The sequence below is a fragment of the Aquarana catesbeiana genome, linkage group LG09 (assembly GCF_042186555.1).
Source record: "Aquarana catesbeiana isolate 2022-GZ linkage group LG09, ASM4218655v1, whole genome shotgun sequence".
NCBI classification, from domain to species: Eukaryota; Metazoa; Chordata; class Amphibia; order Anura; family Ranidae; genus Aquarana; species Aquarana catesbeiana.
This window is the reverse complement of record NC_133332.1, coordinates 90186820-90201340: the sequence shown is the minus strand read 5'-3', so window position 1 is coordinate 90201340 and position 14521 is coordinate 90186820. Positions and strand designations below refer to the sequence as shown.

The 14521-nt window shown below is 45.6% G+C and overlaps 1 protein-coding gene across 3 annotated transcripts in view; it reads left to right on the top strand.

Annotated features, from left to right (window-relative positions):
• DDAH2 (DDAH family member 2, ADMA-independent) overlaps window positions 1-14521 on the top strand; it is a 44494-nt gene that overhangs the window by 23940 nt on the left and 6033 nt on the right. For all 3 annotated transcript variants that reach the window (XM_073598961.1, XM_073598960.1, XM_073598959.1), the window contains exons 3-6: window positions 4779-4878; window positions 6154-6227; window positions 10385-10504; window positions 11548-11691. In XM_073598961.1, the coding sequence (XP_073455062.1) occupies window positions 4779-4878; window positions 6154-6227; window positions 10385-10504; window positions 11548-11691 (438 nt within the window). The remainder of the gene's footprint in view (window positions 1-4778; window positions 4879-6153; window positions 6228-10384; window positions 10505-11547; window positions 11692-14521) is intronic.

Here is a 14521-nt window from a genome sequence, read left to right as displayed (position 1 = left end):
CTAAGGACCTATTGTGGACGATGTGTTGTATTTGTAGGAGACGTCGGATAGCGTCGCTGGCCTGTCTCCGTGGGACAAAGCCCACCTGATCCTTTTTTTTTTTTTTTTTTTAGTCGTGGAAGAAAGGAGTTGAGGCAATTTGCCAAGATCTTCAAGATTTTCATGTCTATGTTGATTAGAGAGATGGGCCTGAAATTAGCCCAGGAGGAATGGTCCCTGTCAGGTTTGGGGATCATTAGTATGTTGGCAGTCAGCAGGTTAGGTGTAAAGGGGTGACCTTCTTTAACTTATACAGTTATACATAGTGGTCAGATATGGGGCAATGACATCTGCCAGTTTCCGATAATAGAGGGCTGTGAAGCCATCTGGGCCCGGCCTTTTACCTAGCTTCAATTCATTAATACATTGAAGGACTTACGAGATCTGTATGCCCCGGTCCATAAGAGACCTGTGAGATTTGGATAGAGAGGGTAAAGAGATGCGTCAGGAAGGTTTTGAGACCTTGGGTGGAAGAGTGGTCTGGGGCTGAATAAAGTTTAGTGAGACGGTGATGAATTCATCCAGAACTCGTTGTGGGTCACCCGAGAGGATATTGTTGCGGGTGCGTAAAGTAATGGGAGTAAGTTTTGGGGTAAAGGTGCGTAATCTATTGGGTTTATTGGCCTTGGCATTCCACTTTTTGTCGAGCCCAGTGTAGGGTGCGTTTCGCTTCGTCAGTCAAGCACAGATCGAGATTGGTGCGGATTTTATCTAGAAGCATGCGATTGTCAGGGGTAGGGGATTGTTTAAAGGTCGTTGTTAAGGCCTCCAATTGTTCAAGTCGCGGCGGACCTGTGCTTGCTCTCTTGAGTTTAGACGCAATACGGATAACGTGCCCCTGAAGGACCGCCTTGTAAGCTTCCCATAGTGTGACCGGGGAGGAAACTGACCCTACATTAAGTCTAAAATATTCCACAGAAGTTTTATGGATATCATTGAGAATCTCTTTGAAAGAGAGGAGAGAGTCGTTCATAATCCAGGGGGAGTGTTTGGGTTTACTGAGGATAGAGTGAAGAACTGTCACAATAGGGTCATGATCTGACCAGGGGGCGGCGAGGATAGAGGTCAAGTCTATCAGAGAGAAGTGTTTCCTTAGGACAAACATGATCTATTCTGGAGTGAGACTGATTGGGGTGGGAATAGGGAGTATAATCCCTGCCTAGAGGATGAAATTCCCTCCAGACGTCCACTAAGTCATGATTTTGTAGGGAGTGTTTAAATGTTTTGGCGGCTGAGGAGGGGGGAGCTTATGTTCCGATGGATAGTTATCGAGAGAAGGATTCCATGTAATGTTGGTCTCCTGCTAGGAGGAGGGTACCTTTCTGGTGTGATTTCAGCAGGGAGCAGATGTGGGTCAGGAAGGGCCCCGGATTCTTATTTGGGGCATAAGTCATAATGGTTACATCATTATCTTGAATGGTGCCCTGCAAAATAAAGTATCTACCATTTTTGGGTCTGCTAATTGTTTACTGCAAGTAAATGGGACCAATTTGTGTATAGCGATCAGGACTCCCCTCTGTTTGTCGGGGCATTGACCAGATAAATGTGTGGGTAATCTGCCGCAAAGTATTTGGGGCAGGAGGAAGAAATGCGTTTCCTGTAGACACGCAATGTCAATTTTTTGTTGTTTGAGTTATTTAAATTCTTTGACCTGTTTTTGAGGAGAGTTCATGCCCTGAACAGGGACAACCAGTGGAGGGTCATGGGATCAGAGGGGTGTTACTATGAAATTTTCTAGTCGCGCACCCCGGGGACCGAGGGGGAAGAGTGGAGGAGAGAAAAGGTAGGGAAAGGCGGGGGGGGGGGGGGGAGAAAAGCAAGGCATGTGGCTTAAGTGTATCGAAGAGAATTTGGTGTAGAATAAGCATTAATAACCTAAATGCATCAGTTTGTGGACTCTGGTGTCCACAGTGGTTTGGGACCTTGACCAAGACAGCAGTCTTAGCCAAGTGTCGCCTTATGGGGGGAGCAGTGGTCCATCGGAACCACCGGCCATTCACAATAAAAGTACATTCAATTAAACCTTTTGTTAGCACAGAATCTGGAAAACTATTAAGAAAATAATCTTCAAGAACCAACTCAAACAGTGTTGCTAAACTTTAAAACCTATAACCTAGTACAAGGTTTAACTGCCTGGGACCCCCGGGCTCCCGGAGAGGACGAGCAAAGGCCCGCCATCGCCGGGCGACCAGGCACACCAGCCCGACATTTCCTTGACCTATAGGTTCCCCAAACCATCAAACAGGGGTGGGGAACCCATGGGCAGGAACAAGGACCACAACCATTCTGGCCAGCCGATTGAAAGGTATACCAACGAGGAACACCTTACCCTTTTACCGCATGATAGTCCCGGAGGTAAATGTAAAAAATGGAAAATGGGGGGTGGGGGGGTTGGGGGGGAGAAGAGGGCAGTTCAGCAAGAAGACTCCTGCTGTCATGAATGTAGCTGTATGGGAATGGATGGAGAAGTTTTCTGCAGTCCGTGTATCTGCTTAGCGCATGGGTGAGGAGGTCTACATCCCTGACCGCCATCTCTCAGGTGGGGCAGTCCATGGTGGGGTGATCACCTCAGTCACTGGAGCAAGACGTAGAGCAGGGAACAGACTTGGCAGGAGATCCATTTCAAAGTACCATATTGTTCTGGGAAAATAAAATTATTGGTGGTCAGACCAGGTTAGTCGGTTGTGGCAGGGGGCCAGGCAGCAAGAAAAGATAAAGTTATACAAGGGTGTTGTAGAAGCATCTTCAGCCATTGTTAGATTTGTGGAACTGTTAGGACTGCAGGTCCCGCAGCGCCTGTGAGCCAGGTTGAGAGCGCTGGGAGGCCTGTGAGGGCTGACGAGGAGGCCGGACGGCTCCAGGTCTGGAGGAGGTGGACGGTGCATCCGTAGGGGGTGAGGGCAAGCCCAGTTGTAGCTCCTGAAAGTGACGTCTCAGGCCCGACATGGAGGTGGCGTGGAACTGGTGGCCAAGGTGGGAGAAACGGGAACCCCCATCTGTACCTGATTCCCTAGGTTTGCAGAATTTGAAGATGGGGTTTGAGGCCCCGCCGTCTGGCAATTGTGACTGGTGAGAGATCAGCGAACAGTTGCAGGGGGTTACCTTGAAAGGAGATGTCTTGCTGTTTCATGGCAGCCTGCAGGAGTTTCTTTTGTACGGTAGTAGTGGAATTTAATGATGACGTCCCTCGGCAGACCGTCAGAGGGTTTAGGGGCCAGGGAGCGATGAATACGATCAAACTCCAACCTATCCACTGGGATCCCGGGGGCCAGTTCCTGAAAAAAAAACGGTAGCCGTGCCTTGGAGATCAGTGATGTTTTCTGGAATACCGCGGATACGGAGGTTTTCCCTGCGGGCTCATTTACTCCATCTTCCAATTTATCTTTCAGGGCTTCAATCTCAGCTGATATTTTGTCTATCTCTTCCTCGTGTCCCTCTAGGACTGTAGTGGCCAGGTCCATGCGTTGCGCAAGCTGATTAGTGCGGTGGCCTATTTCTTTAAGGCCCTGCACCATGTCTGAGGAGAGCTTACGGGAGGCCGCAGTGATCTCATCCCTTACTATGCTGCGGAATCTAGCCAGCATGTTATCAGTCTCTAGAGGGGGAGGACTCGCCAGGTCCATGGGGAAATGTTGCAGACTATCAGCAGGCGATGCTGGATCCTCTACAGAGATCTGTGAAGCGTTATCTGGCTCCGGAGGGTCAGGCGCCATCTTGCTTCTCCTCCTGCTTGAGGCTGGAGAGGGCCTGTGTGATTGCCGGTTCTTTTGCTTGGCTTTAGCCGATTTGTACATCCCAGAGAGCGGCCTGAGATGATCCGGAACCCGCCGAGGTATGTGAGTGGCGTCCCGGTGTGTTCTGTGCTATATGTGTTTTTTTTTTTTTTTTTTTTTTTTTTTTTTTAACACTTCATTGAAGGTTGGCTCTTAAGAGAAACCATAGCTGCCCAAAATGGCAGGGGTAGAACAGTGGAATAGTCATCAGTATTGCCTATAGACTCCCTGCATTGACATGCCATACCTTGTCTTGCCTTGTGCCTCTGTGGAGGTAGAAGGGCAGAGCTTTGGTTCGTTATGTCAGAGCTGTCCCCTGGATGACAGTTGATCTTCTGACTGGTGGGTTAGTATTCAAGAAGAGGCAACAAAAGCACCTACCCACAGAGTGAATGAAGCAGCAAGAACTACAGCTTCTTAAGCAAGGAGAACGGTGAGCAGCACAGTAGTGACATCACCAAATCTCACCCCTAAGAGCCTGAGTTTTTAGTCTTGCCTAGGGCAGAACAAAACAAAAATGCACTACTGATCACTAGTGGGACGTAAGTCCTCCATACTACCTCCTTCTGTTTTAAGACCTTCATTACAGTGGTACTGCATCTGATGGGATGTAGTCACTTTTTGGCCGATTCATTTTCCATCCCAGCTCGTCAACTTTTTGCTTGCGGGGCCAGGCCACCCATGGTTCAAATTTCAGCAGGAATCATCCATCCGAATTTCAATCTGGTCTATGGGCATATGTAGGCTGCTTGCACACGTGTGTGTGTGTGTGTGTGTGTTTGGGTTCTTCTCCTCCCCTCCCTTTTTTTTTTTTTTTTTTTTTTTTTTTGTCTTCCAAGACCTGAGATTATTGTATTTTGTGTTCATCTGAGCATGGCTTCCTAATCTGCCATGTGTGTGTTTGTGTGTTTGTCTTCCTCTCCTCCTGATTCCTCCTCACTTTGCTCTCCCTTCTTTCCCTCTCAGACAGAAGGCCTGCGGAAGTTATTTGAGGAGCTGAAGTTCAGAGTCTGTGAACTTACAGATGAAAAGGCCACACTGGATGCCAGCGACATCCTCTTCACAGGTGGGTGAATGCCCAAGAAAGCAAGAGTCCTTAAAGTATCTAAAGCCTATAAATAAATATGAGGAAAGGATTAAAACCCGTCCATGACTTTTTTGGTTTTTTTTTTTTTTTTTTTTTCTCCACCTGTCTCCCATTGGGGAGACTTCCCTTCACTTATAGTCTTAGGCCCCATACACACTATTAGATTTTCTTCAGATTTACCAAAACCAGTAGTGCAAGGGCTTGCCTGATTGCATAGAAATCAAAACTCTTAAGGTTTGACCTCCATTATATGGTTTTGGTAAATCTGGAGACAAAAATCTGCAGAAAATCTAATAGTGTCTAATGGGGTCTTAGATGGTGGTTTACTGGAGCAAGTGTTCCATTGCAACACCACTGGTCTAGTCAATTGTTATGTGACTGAGGAGGTAGTACATGACTCCTCAAGCAGTTGTAAACAAAGCAGTGCTTATAGTGAAGGAGCTGGTGGCTTTCTCTCTGTATGCACTCTCCCACACTGGTTCTCATGGGTGGGGGGTCATGCTGGAGGCTGCTGGGACCTTACAGGAAAGATAGGTGTACAGGTGAGCCCTGCTCGCCCCCCCCCTCCTCCTCCTCTGCAGCGCCAGCATTGTCACTGTGGGCGCCCGGCTGTGGCTTCACAGCCGGGTGCGTGCTGTGACTGGCCGGGCAATCATCTGGGACCTGTGACTTGTCCCAGATTGCCGAGAGGGAGGGGGGAGAGGTGAACTTGCTTCCGACGCTGCGGTGCCCCGGGAGGCAGTGGGAGCTGGAACCCTCCTAAAAAGAGGGTCTCTGCCCTCCCCTCCAAAAAAAAAAGAGCTTCCCTTTAGAACTAGAGCAACTGCATTTGAAGTGCACTTGCAGTGCACAGTAGATTTGCCTTTAGTAAATCAATCTCATTAAGCCATTAATGCACAATGCACCAGATCTGCAGTGTACTCCCTTAGTGAATTGGGGTGCTATTGCAAATGAATGACGATGCAAAGCACTAACACATGTATGGTACAATAACATACTTTGCTTTTACCACAATGCAAGGTTGTGAATCCAACCTTATTGTTTTCTAGTCATTTGTACATTAAAGAGAAGCCAGGATCATTTATTTTATAGTGTAACTTTAAGTATTTAAAAATTAGGTTGATGGAAAATCAATCCGTGCACATGATTGTCACCAGGAATTCTTTTAATCGGTGTTCATATTTGTTCCTAGCATGTTATCCTTTTTTGTATAGCCCCTTTACAATGTCGCCCACTATGTTTGCTGTATTCCAGGTTCAGAGATCTTTGTAGGCTTGTCCAAATGGACGAATCTTCGAGGAGCAGAGATGGTGGCAAAGACATACCAGGTATTCTGATTTTTTTAAATTTAATTGTGGTTGATGAGTCAAACTAGCTGACAGGCAATCTTTACAATAAGACCTGCTTTGCTCCCCAACTAGAATAGGACTGTGTGGCAAGGCAAGTTCCCTGCTTACTGGACAATATATACAGATCTCTTCTATCCAATGAGCAGGGGGGTGAGCCAGGCAGCCTTAAAATGTATCTAAACCCAAAGACTGAATATATTGCATCTTGCCAGTCCTAGATGTGCTGGCTACAGTAATGTATTTTTTTTTTTTTTTTATTTATTTTTTTTCTTTGGTGAACCTGCCAGTAAGGCCCCTTTCACACTGGGGCGGTGGGGGCGTCGGCGGTACAACAGCACTATTTTTAGCGCTGCTGTACCGTCGTTCTTGTAGCTGTATTCGGCCGCTATCGGTGCGGTTTTAACCCCCGCTGGCGGCCGAAAAAGGGTTAAAATCCCTTGTACAGCGCGGCTATAGCCGTGCTGTCCCATTGATTTCAATGGTCAGGAGCGGTGAATACACCGCTCCTTCACCGCTCCAAAAAAGCGGTTTGCAGGACTTTTTTCACCACCCTGCCTGCGCACTGCTTCAGTGTGAAAGCCCTCGGGCTTTCACACTGAACAAACAGCGGAGGCTGTTTAGGGGTGGTTTGCAGGCGGTATTTTTAGCGCAATAACGCCTGCAAACCGCCCCAGTGTGAAAGGGGACTAACTTAGCATTGTTCTGCTCACACCTCCACTGTATCCATAGTGGAGCAACATAGCCAGCCTTGGACAGCAGCATTGTCAGCTGGTGTGGTGTTTACTGGACATTGCTTACTGTAAGTGACTAAAAAAACCTAAAAGCTGGTACACATGGGCCAAGCCAGTGTGTACAGAAGCCAGTCTAATGCCCGGCTTCTGTCGGATGGGCATCATGGAAATCAGTGACTGGCATCCAGTCAGCACTTGCAGCCAATGTGTTCTGGCAGGGATGGGACAGTCCCCCTGTCAGAACACAATAGCTCAGCTGGAAGATTGCTGTATTAAAATTGCATAGTTAGTATAACGAGCTCCTGGGTTAAACAAAAAATAAAATGCACCAGTATGCATCGGGCTTAACTCCAGCTAAAATAGTACAAAGGAAGGGAGTGCAAATCTGCCCTAGTGTAATACTGCTTTTAATAAAAAAACTCGAGGGTTGCACTCACAAACATCGAATGTAAGCTCGCATGTACAGCTCGATTCAAGCCTCCTCTTCTGGTCTGTATGAATCAATTGGCTCACAAGGACTTGCGGTGTAGTGAAGGGATATTGCTGTTAGTAGTAGAAACCTACTTCCTCATCTCACACACCGCTCAACAATCTCACGGACCAGCCGGCGCTGCGTGACGTCACTCGTGGCCCGAAGGGGGAATTGCGGTGAGTCTCAATCACACATGAAGACTGTTGCTACGACAACATGTTTCGGAGGCGCGGTAACTCCCTCATAGCCTCTCGTGTTCCTATGTACGTGACACCCCACGCCCCTCCTCCTAGTTAGCCAATGGCATTACCACAAACCAGGAGCACGGAGTTCACAGCAATAAATATCTACAAAGAGGATTACATATAAATACATACATGCACATATGTATGTATGTGTGCATATATGCATGTTGGTATTTCATGATTTTAAATTAAAAAAAAAAAAAAAAAAAAATTTAATATAGATTATTGTTAAAAAGGGAGGGGGGACGGAGCACTATGGGGTAATATAATGGAAATTGTCTCATATAAGGGCACCTATTTCAAACTCCTCGTTTAACCCTTCCGGTGTCATGCTATTTAAAGTGAATATCCATAACGATTCGCGTTTACATAAACGAGCAAATCGTTCACCTTCCGGGATAGACCTAGATAGGGGAACGATTTGAAATACTAGCAATCATCATATCTATACCTAAATGATGTCTAGGATAAAGTATTATAATATACTATGAATCCAATGAAATATGTTGATGTTCTCTCAGCATGTTCTATTGATGATACTATAAATACATGTATGCTAGATTTTACATTTTTTTAAATTTATACAGTATATTTTATATAATTTTAAATAGTATATGATAGGATTATTTTATTTTTTATATTAAAGGTAGTTGTAATAAATGTATATACAGTTTTTTAATAAAAAGTTAGTTTAGGATGCTGTTGCTAATCTGGGGGAACCAAACCCCCCCCCCGTAGATATTTCTTGCTGTGAACTCCGTGCTTCTGGTTTGTGGTAATGTCTAACTTGGCTAAGTAGGAGGGGCGTGGGGTGTCACGTACATAGGAACACGAGTGGCGATGAGGGAGTTACCTGAAGGAGGCCGCACCTCCGAAACATGTCATTGTAGCAACCGTTTTCATGTATGATTGAGATACTCACAGCAATTCCCCCCCCCTTCCGGCCATGAGTGATGTCATGCAGCGCCGGCTGGTCTGTACGATTGTTGAGCGGTGTGTGAGATGAGGAAGTAGGTTTCTATTACTAACAGCAATATCCCTTCACTACACTGCAAGTCCCTGTGAGCCAATTGATTTATACAGACCGGGAGAGGAGGCTTGAATCGAGCTGTACATGCGATCTTACATTCGCTGTTTGAGTGCAACCCTCAGTTTATTAAAAGCAGTATTGCACTAGGGCAGATTTGCGCTCTCTCTTCCTTTGTACACTTTCAGATTTATGTCTGCCACCCTGTGGATTTGTGAGAGCTGCAGCACCTAGAGTTTTTAATCTGTTATAGAACCAGTGTTGTGTGGGGTGTAACATGTTACAAATGGACCGACCCCCCCCCCCCTGCACCTCCCTGATCTAGCTGTCACAGCGGGGTTCTTCTCCCTAGCTAGCTGTCACAATTTAAGAAACATGGAGCCGAGCTGAGCTCCGCCAACATCACTGATTGACAGGGCTCTATACATGGGAAAATGACAGGGTCTGGCAGCCTTTGCGGCTGTCAGATTGTAGTTTTTAGTGAACTACCATGGCGCTGTGGAGGTTCATTCATGCTTCCTGGCAGATCTGCTGGAGACCTGCAAGGCATCAGCAGTCTGCTAATCGCTGGTGCAATGCTTATACAGGCTTATATTATATTACTCCTCTTCCCCTTTGGTTTAACGAAAAAAAAAAAAAACGGGTTTGACTCATTGAGCCTTGTGTGTGTTCTGACAATGCCCCCCTGCCAAAATACTCTGGTCAGCGCTCTCAGCCATCACACAGGCTGAATGTGGCTGGTTTCTATTGAACCATCCGATGCCAATCAATATTGGGCCCGTGTGTACTAGGCTTAAAAGTGCCTGTAAACATAACGTGTTTTTATACCTGAACAACTGCTCTCCAACCCTTGCCCAGGAAACAAACTTCCGAAGTCTGATACACATGCAAAAAACACTTGTAAAAAAACAGCTCTGCTCAGGTGCGAATACAGGCTGAACCAAGAAATAACAGGATGACTATTATTGCTGTGCTGTTGCAAATGCAAGTAAGTGTGTGTGTGTGTGTGTGTGTGTATGCAGGTGCAATGCTTCAAATGCAGGAAAACATCGCCCATCTACAGAAGCTCTTAATTCTACTGCCCCGTACACACGGTCGAATTTTCCGATGGAAAATGTTCGATGGGAGCTTGTTGTCAGAAATTCCGACCGTGTGTAGGCTCCTTTGGACATTTTCCATTGGAATTTCCGTCACACAAAATTTGAGATCTGGATCTCAAACTTTCTGACAACAAAATCCTTTGTCGTAAATTCCGATCGTGTGTACACAATTCCGATGCACAAAGTTCCATGCATGCATGGAATCAAGCAGAAGAGCCGCACTGGCTATTGTACTTAATTTTTCTCAGCTCGTCGTACATGTTGTACGTCACTGCGTTCGGAATTTCCGACAAGATTTGTGTGACCGTGTGTATGCAAGACAAGTTTGAGTCAACATCCGTCGGGGGGGGACATGGATTTTGTTGTCGGAATGTCCAATCGTGTGTACGGGGTATGAGAGTGGCCACCCATAATTGCTAATTCTTTAAGGTATTTTAACTGTGTTTTGCCTGTAATTCTGCTTTAAAGTTCAGTTTGGGCACAGTGGTGTGGTTAAAGAACCTGCTATGACCTTGTAACTGTCTACAGATCTTTCCTATAAATGTGTTTCGTTTTCCCTAGGATTATGCAGTTTCTACTGTCCCAGTCTCTGGAGAATTACATCTAAAAAGTTTCTGTAGCATGTGTGGTCCGGATACCTTGGTTATTGGAAGCAGCGACTGTGCAAAGAAAGCCCTTAAGGTAAAATAACTGAGCATAGCACAGGAAAGGAGGGGTGGCTGTTCAGAGATTTATAGCCCTCATTTGTATATCTATATTGACAAAAAATTATATAATATTTTTATTACTTGTGCAATTGCCATTTAGAGATGGACTAGATGGTGGTGCTGCCATAGTTGCACACATTACTGAATTAGGCATCTATGGCAGAACTTTCCATAATGACCAGGACATTTTTGGCAGATCCTTGAAAGTGGTCTGAATTCAAGCAGCTCTCCTGTAGATGTTTTAATGAGCTAAAGTCCACTACTCTTCAATCAGTCCCACTCTGAGTAAGTGTAATTTTTAACTGTTGCAAAACTCAAAGTGCCATTGTAGCTACAAAAGTTAAATTTTTATGCTGTGTAAAGGGCCTCCAAAACATTCACAAAATCAATGTGAATAAAAATGCCCAAAGTGTAATATTTGACCTTTTTATATAAATGCTCTGATGCTTTTTGGCCGGAGATGGCTGCCATTTTAGGCAAAAAGTGACAGCAACATGCCAGTGGGTATCTTTTTTCTTCTATAGCAAAACTGTACAGGAAGTCAGCAAGAAACTGGCTATTTCTGATATACTATATTAATTTTTAAATGCCTTCAGTTATTAAATCCTACAGACATTCCACTTTTATCTATGCATGGGGGAAAAAAAAATTTGCTGTGCCAAAAATATACAGCTTATTGCAGCACTCTATTATTTATTTATTGCGAGGTGTGCATATGCCACCATTTTCGATTTTTGCTTGGGAGTGCAGCACTGTGTGGTGTTTGTTTTTTTTTTTTTTTTTTTTTTTTTTTTTTTGTTTTTGATTTTTTTTTCTGTTTATCAGTTCAAGTCTGCCGTCCACCAATCCAGAATTCAGTCATTCCAAGTTTGAAAATTTAAAATTTTAATATCTCTAAAGTCCTTGTGTGGAATTTTTCATACAATTGTGGATTTTCATGTTAACCAAGCTTATTCCACGAAGTACAAAAAAAAATACCCTTTTATTTACTCCAGTGTTTTAAAATGTTTGTTTCAGATGATGGAGCAGCTTACAGATCATCATTATGAAACATTGACTGTGCCCGATGATCCTGCTGCCAACTGCATCTACGCCCGTGTGGGACCTAAATCCAATATATTGGTGCACCGTAGTGCAGAGGAATATCCCAACAGTATCCAGGTGAGACACGTTTACTGATTTATAAATCTGTTGCTGATCTATAATATCCAAAGACCTCAGAATCCAATGCCTGAACAAATAATAAAATCTTTTGGTTTAACTCATTTAGCCTATGTACAGTATGTCACGAAAGTGAGTACACCCATCACATTTTGTAAATATTTTATTCTCTTCATGTGACAACACTGAAGAAATGACACTTTGCTACAATGTAAAGTAGTGAGTGTACAGCTTGTATAACTGTAAATTTGCTGTCCCCTCAAAATAACTCAACACACAGCCGTTAATGTTTAAATTGCTGGCAACAAAAGTGAGTACACCCCCTAAGTGAAAATGTCTAACTTGGGCCCAAAGTGTCAATATTTTGTGTGGCCACCGTTTTCTAGCACTGCCTTAACCCTCTTGGGCATGGAGATCACCAGAGCTTCACAGGTTGCCACTGGAATCCTCTTCCACTCCATGACGACATCACAGAGCTGGTGGATGTTAGAGACCTTGCGCTCCTCCACCTTCCGTTTGAGGATGCCCCACCTATGCTCAATTGGGTTTAGGTCTGGAGACATGCTTGGCCAGTCCATCACCTTTACCCTCAGCTTCTTTAGCAAGGCAGTGGTCGTCTTGGAGCACTGGAGTATTGGAATACTGCCCTGCGGCCCAGTCTCTGATGGGAGGGGATCATGCTCTGCTTCAGTATGTCACAGTACATGTTGGCATTCACATTTCCCTCAATGAACTGTAGCTCCCCAGTGCTGGCAGCACTCATGCAGCCCCAGACCATGACACTCCCACCACCATGCTTGACTGTAGGCAAGACACATTTGTCTTTGTACTCCTCACCTGGTTGCCGCCACGCACATTTGACTCCATTTGAACTAAATAAGTTTATCTTGGTCTCATCAGACCACAAGACATGGTACCAGTAATCCATGTCCTAAGTCTGCTTTCAGCAAACTGTTTGCGGGCTTTCTTGTGCATCAGCTTTAGAAGAGGCTTCCTTCTGGGACGACAGCCATGCAGACCAATTTGATGCAGTGTGTGGCGTATGGTCTGAACACTGACAGGCTGACCCACCCCCCACCCCCTTCAACCTCTGCAGCAATACTGGCAGCACTCATACGTCTATTTCCCAAAGACAACCTCTAGATATGATGCTGAGCATGTGTACTCAACTACTTTGGTTGACCATGGCGAGGCTTGCTCTGAGTGGAACCTGTCCTGTTAAACCGCTGTATGGTCTTGGCCACCATTCTCAGTTTCAGGGTCTTGGCAATCTTCTTATAGCCTAGGCCATCTTTATGTAGAGCAACAATTCTTCTTTTTTTTTTTTTTTTCTCAGATCCTCAGATTTTTTTGCTATGAGGTGCCATGTTGAACTTCCAGTGACCAGTATGAGAGAGTGAGGGCGATGACACTAAATTTAACACACCTGATCCCCATTCACACCTGAGACCTTGTAACAATAACAAGTCACATGACACCAGGGAGGGAAAATGGCTAACTGGGTCCAATTTAGACATTTTCACCTAGGGTGGAATAACTTTTGTTGCCAGCGGTTTAGACATTAATGGCTGGCTGTTGAGTCATTTTGAGGGGACAGCAAATTTACACTGTTATACGACTTGTACAGTCACTACTTTACATTATAGCAAAGTGTAATTTCTTCAGTGTTTTCACATGAAAAACTATTTTACAAAAATTAGGGGTGTACTCACTTTTATGAGATACTGTGTGCAGTGCTGGGACAAGGCCATCTGGTGCCCAGGGCGAAGATGGCAAACTGCGCCCCCCCCCCCCCCGTGTGTATAAAGAGTCAGTGTCCTTTCAAAACCAGAAAACTCTTGCTACAATACTGTGGCTGCAGCCCCGTCGCAGTATATGTACTGCGGCGGGTCAGCAAATGGTTAAATTGTAAGTTCACTTTACAGAAAATCTGTAAGGTGAACTTACATTGGACCCCCTCCCCATCCCTCCCAGTCCTGCTAACCTGGAGTCCAGCGATTCCCCCTCACTGACCCCTTTACATTACACAGCCCCCTGCACCTCTGGACCCCCTGCATGTTACACAGCCCCCCCTTCAGTGTAGCCCCCACATGTTACACAGCCCATTCTTCAGTGTAGCCCCCGTTCAGTGCAGTGTGCAGACCCCCCCCCTCCCCCATTCAGTACCTCAGATCAGCGCGGTGGCACATGCTCAGCAGATCCCCCTCCCCCTGTTTACACATAAACAGAGGCGGGGGAGGCGGCTTCACTCTGCTCAGCTGTGCCTGTGTGACATCTGGGATCGCACAGACAGCACGTGGTTGCGAGAGGAGGGGATGGTAGGTGCAGCGGTGTTACCCTGCACACCCCCTCCCCCTCGCATCACAATATAGATCGCCTCTCTCTACCGGTGCCTGTCACTGCGCCCCTGCCTAAACCCACGGCGCTGCCACCGCTTCAATTGCGGGGGGTGGCCTGACACCCCCCAGTGTGTGGTACCAGGGTAGCCCGCCCCCCCAGTTAGTACGCCTCTGCACATCTTTGCAAGCAGGCGCAGCTCTGCAGTGTTGTAAGGGCGGCCGGTGATAGTCACTTGTTGCCCAGAAAGTTTAACATCACATTGCCTGCCAGCACTGTGCCCCCTTCCTACAATAAATTGCTCTGCCCAGGGCATCTGCCCACCCCTTGTACCGGCCCTGACTGTGTGTGATCTCCTATTTTGATTTATGAAATGCCTGTTTTGCAAAACTTGAATGCATCCTTTTTAAAGTAGAACTATAGACAAAAGGGGTGTTGGTTTTTTTTTTTTTTTTTTTTTTTTATTTTTTTTTTTTTTTTCATTTTGGATTGA